The following is a 15,257-nucleotide window of genomic DNA, read 5'->3' on the forward strand; positions in this document are numbered from 1 at the left end:
AGTGCTCAAAATCATTGGCCATCAGAGAAATGCAACTCAAAACAACTCTGAGATACCATCTCACGCCTGTCAGAATGGCTAAAATAAAAAATACCAATGACAATCTATGCTGGAGAGGATGTGGAGAAAAAGGAACACTCCTCCATTGCTGGTGGGAGTGCGAACTTGTAAGACCACTCTGGAAATCAGTATGGCGGTTGCTCAGAAAAATGGGAATCAGTCTACCTCAAGATCCAGCCATTCCTCTCTTGGGTATATACCCAAATAGGGCATGTACTTACAACAAGGACATATGTTCAACCATGTTCATAGCAGCACTGTTTGTAATAGCCAGAACCTGGAAGCAACCTTGATGCCCCTCTACTGAAGAATGGATTGAGAAAATGTGGCACATCTATACAATGGAGTACTACTCAGCAGAAAAAAGCAACGGAATCTTGAAATTTGCAGGCAAATGGATGGAACTAGAGGAAACCATCCTGAGTGAGGTAACCTAGTCACAAAAAGACAAACATGGTACGTACTCACTGATATATGAATTTTAGACATAGAGCAAAAGATTACCAAATCTTTATAATGTTCTTCACCAAAGAAACTAGGAAACATGAAGGATTCTAAGGGATAAATGGTCCCTAGGAATGTAAGTGGCATGAACTCCAGATCTAATTGGGGACATGAGGGTGGGGGGGGAAAGGAGCTGCTACAATAAGAGCAAGAGAAGAGGAGAAGAGGAGAGGAAACGGAGGGGCAGAAACATTGAGTTGGGGGAAGAATAGAGGAAAGAGAGCAAGATGAGAGATATGATATCAGAGGGAGCCACTATAGGCCCGAGAAGGGATCTGGAACCAGGGAGATCTCCAGAGACCTACAAGGATGACACGATCTGACAATCCAGGCAACAGTGGAGAGGATAACCTAAAAGCCCTTCCCCTAAAATGAGATTGATGACTTCTCTTTATGCCATCCTAGAGCCCTCATCCAGTGGCGGATGGAAACAGAGACAGACATCCACAGATATACAATGAGCCGAAACCGGGAAGTTAGTTGAAGAGAGGGAGGAATGAAGAACGAAGGGGTCTATACCAGGTTGGAGAAACCCACAGGAACAGTTGGCCTGAACAAGGGAGAGCACATCGACCCCAGATGCTGTCCAGGAGGCCCGTACAAGACTGATCCAGACCCCTGAACATGGATGTCAATAAGGAGGCCTCTGCACTCCAGGGAGCCTCTGGTGGTGGATTAGTATTTTTCCCTGGTGCAAGAAGGGACTTTGAGAGCCCATCCCATATGAAGGGTTACACTCTGGCCCTGGACACATGGGGAAGGGCCCAGGACCAGCATAGGAAGACTTGGTGGACTTTGCAGAGCCCCCGTTGAGGGCCCTACCCTGCCTGGGGAGTGGTGGGTGGATGGGGTGGGGGTGGGCTGGGGGTGGGGGAGGAAGTTGGGGGTGAGGGGAGGGAGAGGGAGAAGGGACTTGAAATAAGCTTGTTCCCTAACTAGAACTAATAATAATAATAATAATAAAAATAAAAATAAATAAATAAAATTCAAGGCCAATAATTTGTTTTAGTTACAGCTAACCAGCCAAAGGGCTCATTACATTGTTCACACACTGCTTTTCATCTGAAGGCAGGAAGTCAAGTGCATATCCGAATGTAGATGTGATGAAATGAGAGAGCACAGATTTCAGAGCCCAAGAGACCTACCGTCAATCTCAGCTCTGCTACTTTTTAGCTAAGTGGCCTTAAACCCATTGGCTCTTAATTTCCTTATCAATGAATTTCCATGTATCAAGGGAGGGCAATCATGGCTTCCTGTACTACTGCTACACAGTAGAATTTAAAACAGCTAGACAAGTAAGTGTTTGCCACTGGTACTGTGTTAAAAGTGAGTAGAGATTATTATTGTTTTGCTGTGATGGTCCATAAAAATGAAGATACATTGTGAAACACAAAAGAGCACCCCTCCTTCCCATTTTTACTAAGAATGTTCATCTCAGATATATGCATACACTTCAATGAACATTTCAGCCACCACCAGGGTTTGCATTGATATGTACAGCCCTGAAGAAAAATGCTAAAAGCTTAAAGGGAAGAAAGCAAATAAAATAGAAATATTACCTCCAATTCAAAATACACTAAACATACTAGCAGGCAAAAATCAAATACTTAACTATCAGATGGCTAAAACACCTGTAGTATAATTTGAAATATCTGGTCTTTGTGCCCTGTTCCTAGCATAGAGCTCCGGGGATCCATGGAAATGGTGTTGTTATTTAAATGAAGCGCCCCTCAAGCATTCCAGAGTATGTCCTATAGACTTAACTTTAGGAGGACCCCTGGATGGCTTTGGGATTGGAGCTGGTCACCAGAGATGCAAACAGATGATTTAAGCATTAGAACCTTGAGCTCCATACCCTGATTTCCAGGGAGGGAAAGGAGCCTAAAAATGAATTCATCCATTAGAGAATCAATGATTTCATTTATCTGTGGTTGTTTGAAAGAAAATGGCCCCCAAAGGGAGTGGCACTATTAGGAAGTGTGGCCTTGTTGGAGGAAGTGTGTCACTGTGGCTTTGAGGTCTTTTTCTTAAGCTTCATTCAGTGTGACAGTCAGTCGACTTTTTGTTGCCTCTGAGTCAATATGCAGGACTCTCTGTTCCAGCACCACGTCGCCTGCATGCTGCCATGCTCCCCTTCATGATGATAATGGACTGGACCTCTGAAACTGTAAGCCAGCCACCCTCAATTAAATGTTTACTTTATGAGCAGTCATGGTGCCTTTTCACAGCAAAAGTAAACCCTAAGTCATCATCCATAAGCTCTACACAGAAACGCCTATGTATATTATATAACTACATGCTTATTTATATAAAGAGAAGTTATGTGCAAACACAGTAAAATGTTAGTAGTGTATATATATATATATATATATACATATATATATATGTATATTTGTATTGTTTTTGTAATTCTTTGCAAATTTGAAATTGTTTCTAAATAAAATTTAAAAGATAAGAAATTAACCTTTCAAAGACTAATAATTTCAATTGAACTGTAAGAAAATATTAATATTTCTACTAAGATTTAAATCTAATACCTATTTTCTGCATATGTAACATAAATAATATGCTAATATTTATATATAATTTCTGCATATCTTAAATTGGAAAAATTACAAAATACTAAACAAACGGCCATAGGCCTTTGGTATTAAGGAATGGTTAAATTTGTTGGGTCTGAAGATATCATTATAGTTACAATGGAAAATGTCCTTCCTTATTAAAACATATATATTTAAGTATTTAGAAGTCAAATGCATTAGTGTTTTATTTATTTCAGAGAACTCAGCTACCATGTGAGGATGCTTGGTGGAGACCCCATGGGCCACAGTCTCATCAACCTAACTCGTGAGTAAGGCAGCTGGGCAGGAGAGAGGGCTCAGTTATTAGAGGCTAAAGTTCACATCCAAAACATAGCATCACTTATAGCAAGCATCTATGAGTCAAACTGTCTAAAGTATCTTGTATTCATTCTTTGAGAGTTAATCATCTCAAGATACAAAGATAAAAAAAAGATAAAATTATCTATAGAAATGGGTAAATGCACAGACCTGCTAGAAGATTTGCAACTCCCCTGACAGGACAGTTTAACATAGTTATTATCAATAAAAGCAAAAAAACAGGAGGGAAAGAGAAGATTTGCAGTTCACAATGAAAAGATTTGGTTTGTAGGTCATAAACAAAACACAATTTCCAGTAGTTGATACGAATTACTTTTTGGCACACACAGAACACTTATAAAAACAGACTATTCAATCTAGACATAAAGACAAATCCCAATAAGCTTTAAAATCCCCAAATTGCTAGAATTTTTCTTGATGATATAGTTAATTCAGAAATCATTAACAAAATGGTACCTAGAAAAACTTTAGATTTAGAAATTAAATAGCTCACAGGTTAAGCAAAAATCATGATAGAGATGAGAAAATAGTTAGAAATGATAATGAGAACTGCATTAAAAGTGATAGGACACAATGAAGCAACAGAGTTCACAGATTTAAATACACACAGTCGGAGGGAAATAAACCAATGAAAATGTCATAACAGAGAACAGCAAAAAAAAAAAAAAGTGAATATTTTTTAAAGAAAAAAGGAAATAATTCTTAAGGAAAGATCAGACATGAAACAACCCTGTCAGTGAGATCAACAGGCAAACAGTCTTTAGCAAGAACTAATTAAATTGAGGACTACTGGGTGGGGTGGGGCGGGACAGGGCAGGGTGGCAGCAATACAACAAAGCAGGCACAGCCAAGGTGTAGGGTGAAATGTGACATCACAAAGAAGACATTATAAACAACTTGATACCAACTAATGTGAAAACCAAGTAAGAGGAACAAATTCCTTGAAGAATCTATACTGCCAAAGAGAAACAGGATTTATGTACTTGTAGTACTATTTAAGAAGCCTAATATGCAGCCTTTAGCAAAGCTCCAGGCCCACAGTTTTATCCAAGAGTTTCATCAAATCATAAGGAACTATTATTTGATCTTACATGATCACCCTCAGGGCTCTCATACTTACAACTATGGCACATTATAGATGCTCATGAAAATGTTTTCTCCTTTATCCTAGCCCCCAAAGGCAAGCAACTGCAAGATCAAGCCTGACAAGTTAGAAAAGAGAATTCAAAACTGCATGGCAAATTATACTACATGAACTTCTCTAATCTCTATGAGATACTCAAAGTGTAATTTAGAAATAGATGAGCATCAGTCATTCTAGGATGGAGAAGAGAGGGGCTTAGGGGCTGCCACTACTAAGGAGCTAGTAACAACTCTCTTCTCAGGAGGGAAGAGATAAGTTTTCTTATCTGGTGGGTCCACTACACTCCAGTCATAAAGTTAGGAGGGGCTGGGGAATCAGGGGGTACAGTTGGGGGACAGATCTGAGATGAGATGGAGGAGGAGTGGGGGATGAGAATTATCAAAATACATAATTTGTATGAAATTCTCAAAGAATCAATAAAATATTATTAAAAACAGCATTTTAGCAAGGGGGAGTATATGGGAAGGTCTAGAGAGAGGAAATGAAGGGGAAATTGATGCAATTATCTTGTAATTTCAAAAAATAACTTAAAAAGAAGTAAACACAGGTTTAAAACAGTGCAGGGGCGGGGCTAAAGAGAGGGCTCAGCAGTTAAGTGCACTCACTGCTCTTCCAGCAAATCTGGCTTTCAGTCCCAGCACCAATACAGAGGCTTACAAGTGTCTATACCTCCAATTCCAGGGAACATGATATTCTCTTCTGGTTTCTGTGGATACTGGGTATGTATGCAGTGCTTGTATATACACACAGTTTTCTTTAATCAATTAAAAATAAATAAAGCAGAAGGCTGGTTTGACTAAATGCACCCCCCCCACACACACACGTATGCCACTTGAAGTTCACCAAAATAGAAACCTGAGACATTGTCTAAAATTAACAATTCCTTCTAACTTACTTTGTCCTTTTTTCTTCTTACCCAAAATCTCAAAAACTCTAATGATTTACTTTTTAGAATTCCTAGTCACAATTTTTTACAAGAAAGAAAATGTTCCCCTGCTAGTTGAACTACCAAGAAATTAAACCACTCAAACAAGAGGGCTTTGTATTTTTGGGACCTCACTCTGACAACTAAGAGATAACTCCATCTGCTGCCTCTCAGATGGAAAGTATCAGGGTCTCCATGCACCCGTGGGAGCCCATGCTCAACACACCCATGTGGGCTCATGCTGAAATGAAAAGCAGCAATGTCAGGAGAAAACAAAACTTCTTTGAGTGATTAATAGAACAAGACACAACACTGACTTTCTTCTTGTCTTCAATGAAAACCTGAATTCTGTTTTGAAGGTAAGAGCAAAGGATGTATCAGAAGTGGTGGTCTTGTGCAAATAAAGACTCAGGAGTCGTTCTCACCTTGACAACAGTCACATCCATGCCAGATAGGTGTAAAATTGGGGCAGCATTTTTTTCAAATAGAGTTCTGGCTTTACTGTAGACAAAAGGAAAAGAAAACACAATTATTTTAAGACATATTCTCAAACTGGGAATAAAAAATGTAACCACGTGCCCCAGAGAACGCAGACTTAATTTGTTCAAATATAGGAAGCTCAGCAGTGAGTTACCCTAGATAGAAAAAGAGTTTGTCTCTTGTCTCATTCAGTCAGTTTGTGTACTTTGGGATGCTACATCCTCTAGACAAACAAGAAGCAGTCAAAACAACAGAGCCTGACCCACTCAGGATTCCCAATGCCAGGTCCGGCAGAGCAGCAGATAGGGCAGAAACAGGGCTTGTCTACAGGACTCACTTGCAAAGCACACACGTGCTACTGTAATTTACTTAGATTCTAACAAAGGGAGTAGAAGTATTTACTGTAACATTATTCATGCCCCAGGAGAAGAAAACGGATTCACTTATCCTTTACTAATCAGTATCATCTTCTGAGAAGAGACACATTGTTGTAAGAGTTTAAACACTAGGGGTCATCCCAAATCTTTAAAGTTGTAGACAGAGAGTAAGAGTGTTTTCATGACAGCTGAATTTATAGCAGGACAGGAAGTCAAAGGTATCTGTTGTTAGGATAGATGACTAACAAGGATAAGTAATGAGGAGCTGGTGCACCTCTCCCAAGCACAGCAGCTCTGTTCCTCTACCACTTGATAACACCTGTCCATCAGAAACATTTTCAACAGGAGGAGGATAGCTTTCAAAAGTGTCTTTAGGACTAGATAAGAAGCTTGCAAAAATAGACGCCAGTTCTTAGTAATTCTTGAACCTCCAACTTCTAGGATGGGGTATTTCAATGGTACTTACTAAGTATCTAATGGATTAGGATAAAAATGAACGAGGTAGATTCTGAGGAAAGGCAAACACGATTGTGACATCTTACAATTAGGGAAATGATTAAGCAGCCTTTGGATGGGTTTGTGCATTTCTCATCAACATCATTCCGTTAGTGCGCTCCAGTCCAATTCAGGTCAAAATTCAAAAACGGTCGAGGGATCAAAGGAAGAAGTAGCAAAAAGGAGTTGATTCAAATAAATGTCAAAATATATAAACTAGCTGGCCTGTCTTTTACCCTGGTATTTTCAACTATCACACACACATACAAACAATATTAAAACATCTAACTTCTACATACATATTTACTTAGCTCTTTTCCTAAAATAGTTTCCTTAAAAACCAGTGATGTATGCTTTACCTTTTTTAAAGATATTTATATAGGAAATACAAAGGCAGCTAACAAGCAGTACTTAAGAGCTGAACAAAGAACAAATTCACCATCTTTACTGAAAGCTATAGCCACAAAATGGCACACGAAAAGGAACATTACTTACTTACCAGGAAATATGATGGAAACGGAAAAGATTGCACTTTTGAGATTCCACAAGAACCATCAAGATCCTAACTGGGAACGTAAGCAAGTTCAATATTTGCCACCTGATGCTTGAATAATTATCAGAATGAAAAGCTATGCGGAAATAAATTCCCTCTTTCCCCTTCGCCATCCCTGCACCATGATAAAAGGTGAAGCTAGGGACATCGTAAGGAATGCCTTTACTGCTGGATGAGAAGAACAGAACAGCTGGGAGGGGATCAGATCTGTTTCCTAAAAGCAAAATTTTGACGAAGTCTCAATCTGTTGTATCAATCATAACAAATCTGTAGCCTCCTGTGAGTTTCAGAAAAGTGATTTCAACATTCGTGGTTTGTTCACATCTTTGTGTGATGCCACAGGTTCAAAAATCTCTAAAATACAAGCAAAGACTTTTCTTCAGATTGAAAACCAAGTGTTGCCAGTAAGAAATACATTATTCATTACATAATTAAGGGTGCAGTAGCACCAGGCCTGAATAAAAACTTTATGTACTTACAGCCATTTCTAGACTCAGGCACCACACAAGATAATTACTCTTTAATGTATTATTTATTAACCCTAAACACAGTTATCTCATTTCTTAAGGTTCTCCTGAAGTTTTAAACCAGTCCTACATAATGAGATAGCTGCACAATAAATTATACATTGTGTTAGCGTATGGCCAGGATAACAAAAAACAGTGCCATTAAATAGTAAAAGCTTTAAAACAAAAGGTGCTGGAGAGTTTCAGAGCATCATGTCCTCCACCCGTGTAGGGATCCACCTTGGTGTTACAGGAAGCAATGCACTCAGGAAAGGCCATCTTTGGCAGCATCTTAACCTGCCTTTAGATAAAGTATTGCACTTGAAAACAAGAATCTTCTTTAAGTTTAAAAATGTAAATAGGAGGGAGCTGGAGTGATGGCTCAGTGGCTAAGGCTGGCTGAACAACCTCAAGTGTAAAGACTTAAGAGTTCTGATCCCTGAGAATCAATCTACCACAAGATCCAGCAATTCCGCTCTTCGGCATATACCCAAAAGATGCTCATTCATACAACAAGGACATCTGTTCAACGATGTTCATAGCAGCACTATTTGTAATAGCCAGAACCTGGAAGCAGCCCAGATGCCCTTCAACTGAAGAATGGATAGAGAAAATGTGGTACATTTACACAATGGAGTACTACTCAGTGGGAAAAAAAACAATGAAATCTTGAAATTTGCAGGAAAACGGACGGAACTAGAAGAAACCATTCTGAGCAAGGTAACCCAATCACAAAAAGACATACATGATATGTACTCACTCATATGTGGATTTTAGACACAGAGTAAAGGATTACCAGCCTACAATCCACACTGCCAGAGAAGCTAGGAAACAAGGAGGACCTTAAGAGAGACATACATGGTCCCCTGGAGAAGGGGAAAGGGACAAGATCTCCTGAGTAAATTGGGAGCATGGGGGGAGGGGAGAGGGAGCTAAGAGAATGAGAAGGGGAGAAGAGGAGGGGTGAGGAGGACATGAGGGAGCAGAAAGGTTGAGTCAGGGGAAGAATAGAAGATAACAAGAAAGGAGATACCATAATAGAGGAAGACATTTTAGGTTTACAGAGAAATCAGGCAGTAGGGAAATGTCTGGAGAGCTACAAAGATAACACCAACTAACAATCTAAGCAACAGAGAAGAGGCTACCTTAAATGCCCTCCCCTGATAATAAGATTGATGACTAACTTATAATGAGGTCCTATAGACCTCATTCAGCAGCTGGTGGAAGTAGAAGCAGACACCCACAACTAATCACTGAACTGAACTGGAATCCAGTTGCAGAGAAGGAGTGATGGGCAAAGGGGTCCAGACCAGGCTGGTGAAACCCACAGAAACAGCTGAACTGAACACCGGGGAGGTCATGGACCCCAGACCGATAGCTGAGAAACCAGCATGGGACTGATCCAGACCCCAGGAACATGGGTTTCAGTGACAAAACCTCAGAAATCTATGGGACCTCCTGTAATAATTCAGTACTTATCCCTAGCATAGGTGTGGACTTTGGGAGCCCAATCCACATAGAGGAGTACTCCCTGAGCTAAGACACATGGGGGTGGGCCTAGGCCCTATCCCAGAGGATACTATAGACTCTGATGACCCCCTATGGAAGGCCTCAGCCTCCCTGGGGAGCAGAAACGATATGTGATAGGTAGGGTTTTAATTGGGGTTGGGGGGGGAGGAGGGGAGGGAGAGGGAACTGGGATTGACATGTAAAACAATCTTGTTTCTAATTCAAATAAAAATTTAAAAAAGAAAAAAAAAAAGAGTTCTGATCCCTGAAACCCACATTAAGAGCCCAGTGGGTGTGATGGCCAGCTAGGGACAGAGGGCGGGGGATTCCCAGAGCAAGCTGGTTAGGGACTGCAGCCTTATCGACAAGCTCTGAGTTTGACTGAGAGACCTTGCCTCAATGAATAAGATGGAGGAGCAACTGAAGGTGATCCCCCACATCCACCTTGGGCTTCTACATGCGTGTGCTCACATGTGCCTGCACATATGAATACACAGTTATATGTAAGATGTAAGAAGGACCTAACTCTTCTATAAAAGATTAAGTTGCGGGGGGGGGGAGCGACGGGGGGGGGGGGACACGGGTGACAAAACAGCAGCAAAATCCAATGCAACAACAAGAACCCCATGACCACAAAGCTTCTAAGGAAGCAAGACCTTAAACAATAATCAGTTCTATCCTAGGAAAACTGCCAAGACCTTGTCACCAGAAACTGAAGATTTTGGAAGGACAAGCACAACAAATAGCTGCCTTTAAAGGAAGGAGAAAGGGGACTCGTCAGAATCCTTGGTTAGAGCGAGAGTGCAAAATGGAGAATGTTCTGAGCCCAGCTACTCTCTGAGAGCAGCAGCAAACCTCCAGAACTTTCTGTAAACAATACTCAAAAGCACTGTCCCATTCAAAACACTACAAGAGACGTCTGTATTCTACATAATAGTTCTTAGGGTTTGTATTTTGTGTCTGTTTTGTTGTTCAGTTTTATAGTTCAGTAAACTGAGGATTTAAGAGCCTGAGTAACTCAGAATATTCTAGAAGCAGAATAATACACAGACACACGCAGAACTCTCTGTTGCCTTCTCCAGGTGACAGTGACTGAGTATTTTAGCTGTGCTGTTTAAGAACTTGTCAATATGGTTTATTACTTATATGGAAATTGGTGTTTGTTGATGAGGGGAGTGGCTTTAACCAAGCCTAGCAATAGTCCATTAAGCAAGGTTAATCTTTATAATCAGGCACAATTTACAAAAGAGGTCAGTAACCCCTTACTGTGAGGTCGAGCTCAAGCCTCCCCAAAGGATGCTATGTTCCCCCCAAACTGATTTGGGGTTCTTGCTTCTTTTTGATCCAGAAAACAGTGCCTGTACACTTAAAATCTGGCCCCAACTAGTCATTATCGATGTTGTGTGACTTCAGTTTTATAGCATCTAACCTAATACATATTCACAAATTACTTAAACCTAGAAAACACAATTGATCTAGACACTGGGACAATAATAGGTATCATTTTCTTCTTCAATTCTTTCCTTCTATTTTTTAGAAAGTAAGTTTTAATTTTTTTTTTTTTCGAGACAGGGTTTCTCTGTGTAGCTTTGGAGCCTATCCTGGCACTTGCTCTGGAGACCAGGCTGGCCTCGAACTCACAGAGATCCACCTGCTTCTGCCTCCTGAGTGCTGGGATTAAAGGCGGGTGCCACCCACGCCCGGCTAAAATAAAAAATTTTTAATGGCCAACTACCTAACTGGCACTATAAACTTTCTTTTTTCTGCTTATGGCTTTTCACCTCACTTATGATAGTTTGAGTTCCTCCACACCCTCTCCTTGCCTTCATAGTACCCCTACATTTCAATGTATACAATAAACTAACCAAGAAATACAACATTTTAAACAAAGGTCCAGCTATTTGTCATACTTTCCCCACAATCCCTTTATACAGCAGTTACTGAAGAACATGGCTCTTATTCCTAGGATGCTGCTCTACATGCAGCGCCGCCCTCCTTTGGGAACAACGAAACTCTCCTCCAAGACCAGCTGACGGCGCCCTTCTCTGGAGAGAACACACTGCTCCTGAGCCCACAGTGCTCTTGTCATCTCTGTACATGGCTGTCTATGACGACAGACTAACACAACTATGCAAAGCAGGAGAACAGTCATTCTCACGAGGACCACTCCCAAGCTGATACAAATCCTTAGTGTTTGCCATGGTTACCTCACAGTTAACTGTTGCTTCTCCTTTGAGAATAACTCCTGCTGTTGTAGAGTATTGGTCTCAGCCATTCTAGTCCTACACAGTCTAACCAGCTGTCTCTGTGGTGATTTTGTCTTTTGCCTTTAGAAAAAAACTGAATACAGTAAGTCACAAGCTCAAATACCCTTTGCAAGCTGCAGGATTGAGAAAGACCGTGGCTTTTTTCACTTGGGCATTGGGAGGAATCAGCTGGTTGCCAAACACCTGGAAAGGAAAAAAAGAGAAGTTTTCAATTAAATGCCCTTTATTCAGCTAGTGATCGAATGCATTTTTTCATCCCCAAAGAATTTACTTCTAGCCAAAGAACAAAAACTCATTCATGATCTCCATAACAGAACCCACAAGCAACACAACAAAGGTGCACTGCTATTCAATGACAGGAAGCCTGATTTCACATCAGGATAAAAACCTTGCTTCACTACCAGTGGCACTATCTTCTAGAGAGTATTTCTGACTTTATTACAAGCATACAACCTGAAAGGCCACAGGCTATGAGAAGGGAAGGGAAGTTCAACCCATGTGGCTTCCGTTTTCAGGATACCATCCTTTCTCCTTCAATTTATTACTAAAACTTATCCCCAAGGAATCTATGTTACCAGTTCATTTTCACAGCCGTATACACAAAAGAAACCCATTACTCAAACCTTTTCTACTCCATTGGCTGTAAGGCTGAATGAAATCAAGAAGGCTGAATGAAATCAAGAAGCAGAGAATTAAATGTGAGGATTCCAAATGTCAACAGAATGGGAGCTGCTACTGTGATGTGGATAGCTGATGAAAAGAATAATGATAGAAAAACACTAAAAAGAGCAAAAACTTCAGGTCTGAGCCAGGTAGTGGCGGCGTACAACTTTAATGCAGCACTCAGAAGGCAGAGGCAGGCAGATCTCTATGAGGTCAAGGCCAGTCTGGTCTACAGCTCTGAGTTCCAGGACAGCCAGGGCTGTTACACGGAGAAAGCCTGTCTCAGAAAAGAAAAAAGAGGAAGGAGGAGGAAAGTCTGGGTTATGGCAGCAGAATTCTAGAAGTATAGATTAGAGGAAAAAAAGTTACACAATGGTATTGTACTGAATAACTCATTCTAAACCTGCCACCTTCCTGCTTGTCCATTAGAGGGAGGTCCTTTCTATATCCTGCTTGTAAATAAACAGACTTCTGTCCTGGGGAAGATGGCTCAGTGGGCAAATGAAGAGTAAAGTGCTTGCTGGGCAAGCATGAGGAATTGAGCTCAGATCCCCAGCATCCAGGTAAAAAGTTAGAGTGAGTGCTTGTCTGTATCCCCAGTGCTGGGAGGAGAATCGGGCAGACCCTGGGGCAGCAGGTCTAGCTAAAATGGCAAGGGCCATATTCAGTAAGAAGTTCCTGAGGATGACATAGCAATGCTGACCTCTGCTAAACAGACATAAGAGCACAGGCATGCACAAACACACCCCACACTTTCCACATACTTCAAAAGGATACTTTCTCTATTAAAAAGAAAAACCTGACCCATTATCAGTTCTGTGCTCTTCTCACTCATACTCAGACCTTGACATTTTGCTGCCAAATCTCCACTTGTCATGATTTGTTCTGTTCCACTACATTCTAGAGTTCCACCAGGAAAGACGAAACTAATGCAGCTGTGGGGGTTTGAATGAAAATGGCCCCCATTGACTCATAGGGAGTGGCATTATTGGAGGTGTGGTCTGCTGGAGGAACTGTATCACTTGAGGGGTGGGTTTTGCAGTGTCAGATGCTCAGGCCAGGTCCAGTGTGGCACTGTCTTCCTGCTGTCTGCCAGTCTGGATGTAGAACTCTCAACTCCAGCACCATGTCTGTCTGAGTGCTGCCATGCTTCCCACCATGATGACAATAGACTAAACCTCAGAAATGTATACCAGCCCCAATTAAATGTTTTCCTTTATAAGAGTTGCTGGGTAGGGTCCCTCTTCAACCAATAGAAACCCTAAGACACCAGCACTCTGGCAAGCCAGATTCCAGAACTGTAGCACTAAATTGTAAGAAACCCTAACTAAGACACCAGCTAGTTCTCTGGCAAACCAGACTCTAGGACTACTACACTAAATTGTACTTCCTTGCCCTCATTTCTTAGTCCCTGGAACTCCTAACCATACTTGTAGCCAAAGACTACATGCCATAATGGATTAAGACATTTGTATTTTAATCATTCACTGATTTAGACTGCAAAACAGAGGAAAAGTAGAGAAAGCTGTGAGGGTCGACCCACCTTTAGTCATGGAAGGAGCTAAAGTGCAGGGGACTGGAGGCTTACAACAGTAAGGAGGTCAGTGTGGGGGAAAGTGTCTAAAAAGACCTCATTCCTGGGAAAGGAGGAGGAGGAGGAGATGGAATTCAGAGCAAAGGCAGAGGACACACCTTAGTAAGAGGAGGGTGAATCAGCAGAGCTACCTGGAATTTAATATAAGGTTTATCTGATACTCAACTTAATTTGATCAGTAGGTATTGCATACATGCACTGGAGTATCATGCTGAGACTCATAAGTAGTTATAGAAATTTTGTGTCAATTTCAAAAATTAACCCAAAAGCTTATTTTTGGGGGAGAGGGTCTCATAGTATAGCTCAGGCTGGCCTGACACTCATTATGTAACCCAGGAGGTAAGCTCATGGCAATCCTCTTGCCTCAGCTTCCCAGGAGCTGGAATTATAGGTTTGAATCACCACACTGATCTTTTAAAAGAAAATTTAAAGTTTATTTAAATTAATTGTTAAATAACCTAAAGCTATACTAGATGGTACTTATCTGTGCAGAAATAAAACCAAATTCTTAGAGCACATTTAGAACCAAGGAAGGATTTATTAACAGCATCTATTGTCATTATCATCCATGAAAACACTTCAGAAACAAACATAAGATTTGCCACCCACTTCTACTAAATGTGTTCTCTTTGTCATTTTAACTTTCATACATCCCTTTAGACATTTCTGACATCATAAGCTTAAATGGCATAGAACAAAAAGGCACTGAGTCACAGAACTCCATCTGTAGGGTATAAATTACAAATATGGAAGAGAGCAAAGCCAGGGTCTTAAGTCTGAAAGGATTTACAATTCAGCTATCATCACCACAGCCAGATAAATGGATGCTTAAGAAGAATCCTAGGGAACTGGATGACAGTGTGGCGCAATGAATCAGCCATGTTAGGGAGATGGGCTTTAAAAGTAGGAGTCAACAATTTTAACAAGATTTGACTTTCCGAGGTAACATCTGCTCTGAACCATTATCCCTGGGGGCAATTCAATCAGGAATGAGGGTTTAGCCAGATCTTCAAGGATAACTGCAAACATGCGCCAACTCCCAGCTCTTCAGCCAGTCCAGTTATGTGTTCTTGGGAGTGATCCAGAAGTAAACAAGTCTAAAAGGGTGGGCGTCAGAACTGTTCTTCACCAGATGGCTAACTTCCACCCATTCTACTCAGAATTGGCTGACAGCCTAATCCATCTGGAGGTGGAGGAAAAGAGTCAAACTGCACTGATGCAAGACCCCATGTGAGTCCCTGGAGTGGCTGTGTCTCCTGCACCATGGAGATAAGGGGTGA

At 41.0% G+C, this 15,257-nt stretch overlaps 1 protein-coding gene across 3 annotated transcripts in view; it reads right to left on the minus strand.

Annotated features, from left to right (window-relative positions):
- Agk (acylglycerol kinase) overlaps positions 1-15,257 on the minus strand; it is a 71,036-nt gene that overhangs the window by 34,324 nt on the left and 21,455 nt on the right. For 2 of the 3 annotated variants that reach the window (XM_027391533.2, XM_027391534.1), the window contains exons 4-5: positions 11,824-11,903; positions 5,959-6,034 (exon numbers count right to left, since the gene is read on the minus strand). In XM_027391533.2, the coding sequence (XP_027247334.1) occupies positions 5,959-6,034; positions 11,824-11,903 (156 nt within the window). Of the gene's footprint in view, positions 1-5,958; positions 6,035-11,660; positions 11,795-11,823; positions 11,904-15,257 lie in introns of those variants that run through there. The other variant, XM_027391535.2, reaches the window with a different exon arrangement.

The sequence above is a fragment of the Cricetulus griseus genome, assembly GCF_003668045.3.
Source record: "Cricetulus griseus strain 17A/GY chromosome 1 unlocalized genomic scaffold, alternate assembly CriGri-PICRH-1.0 chr1_0, whole genome shotgun sequence".
Lineage (NCBI taxonomy): Eukaryota > Metazoa > Chordata > Mammalia > Rodentia > Cricetidae > Cricetulus > Cricetulus griseus.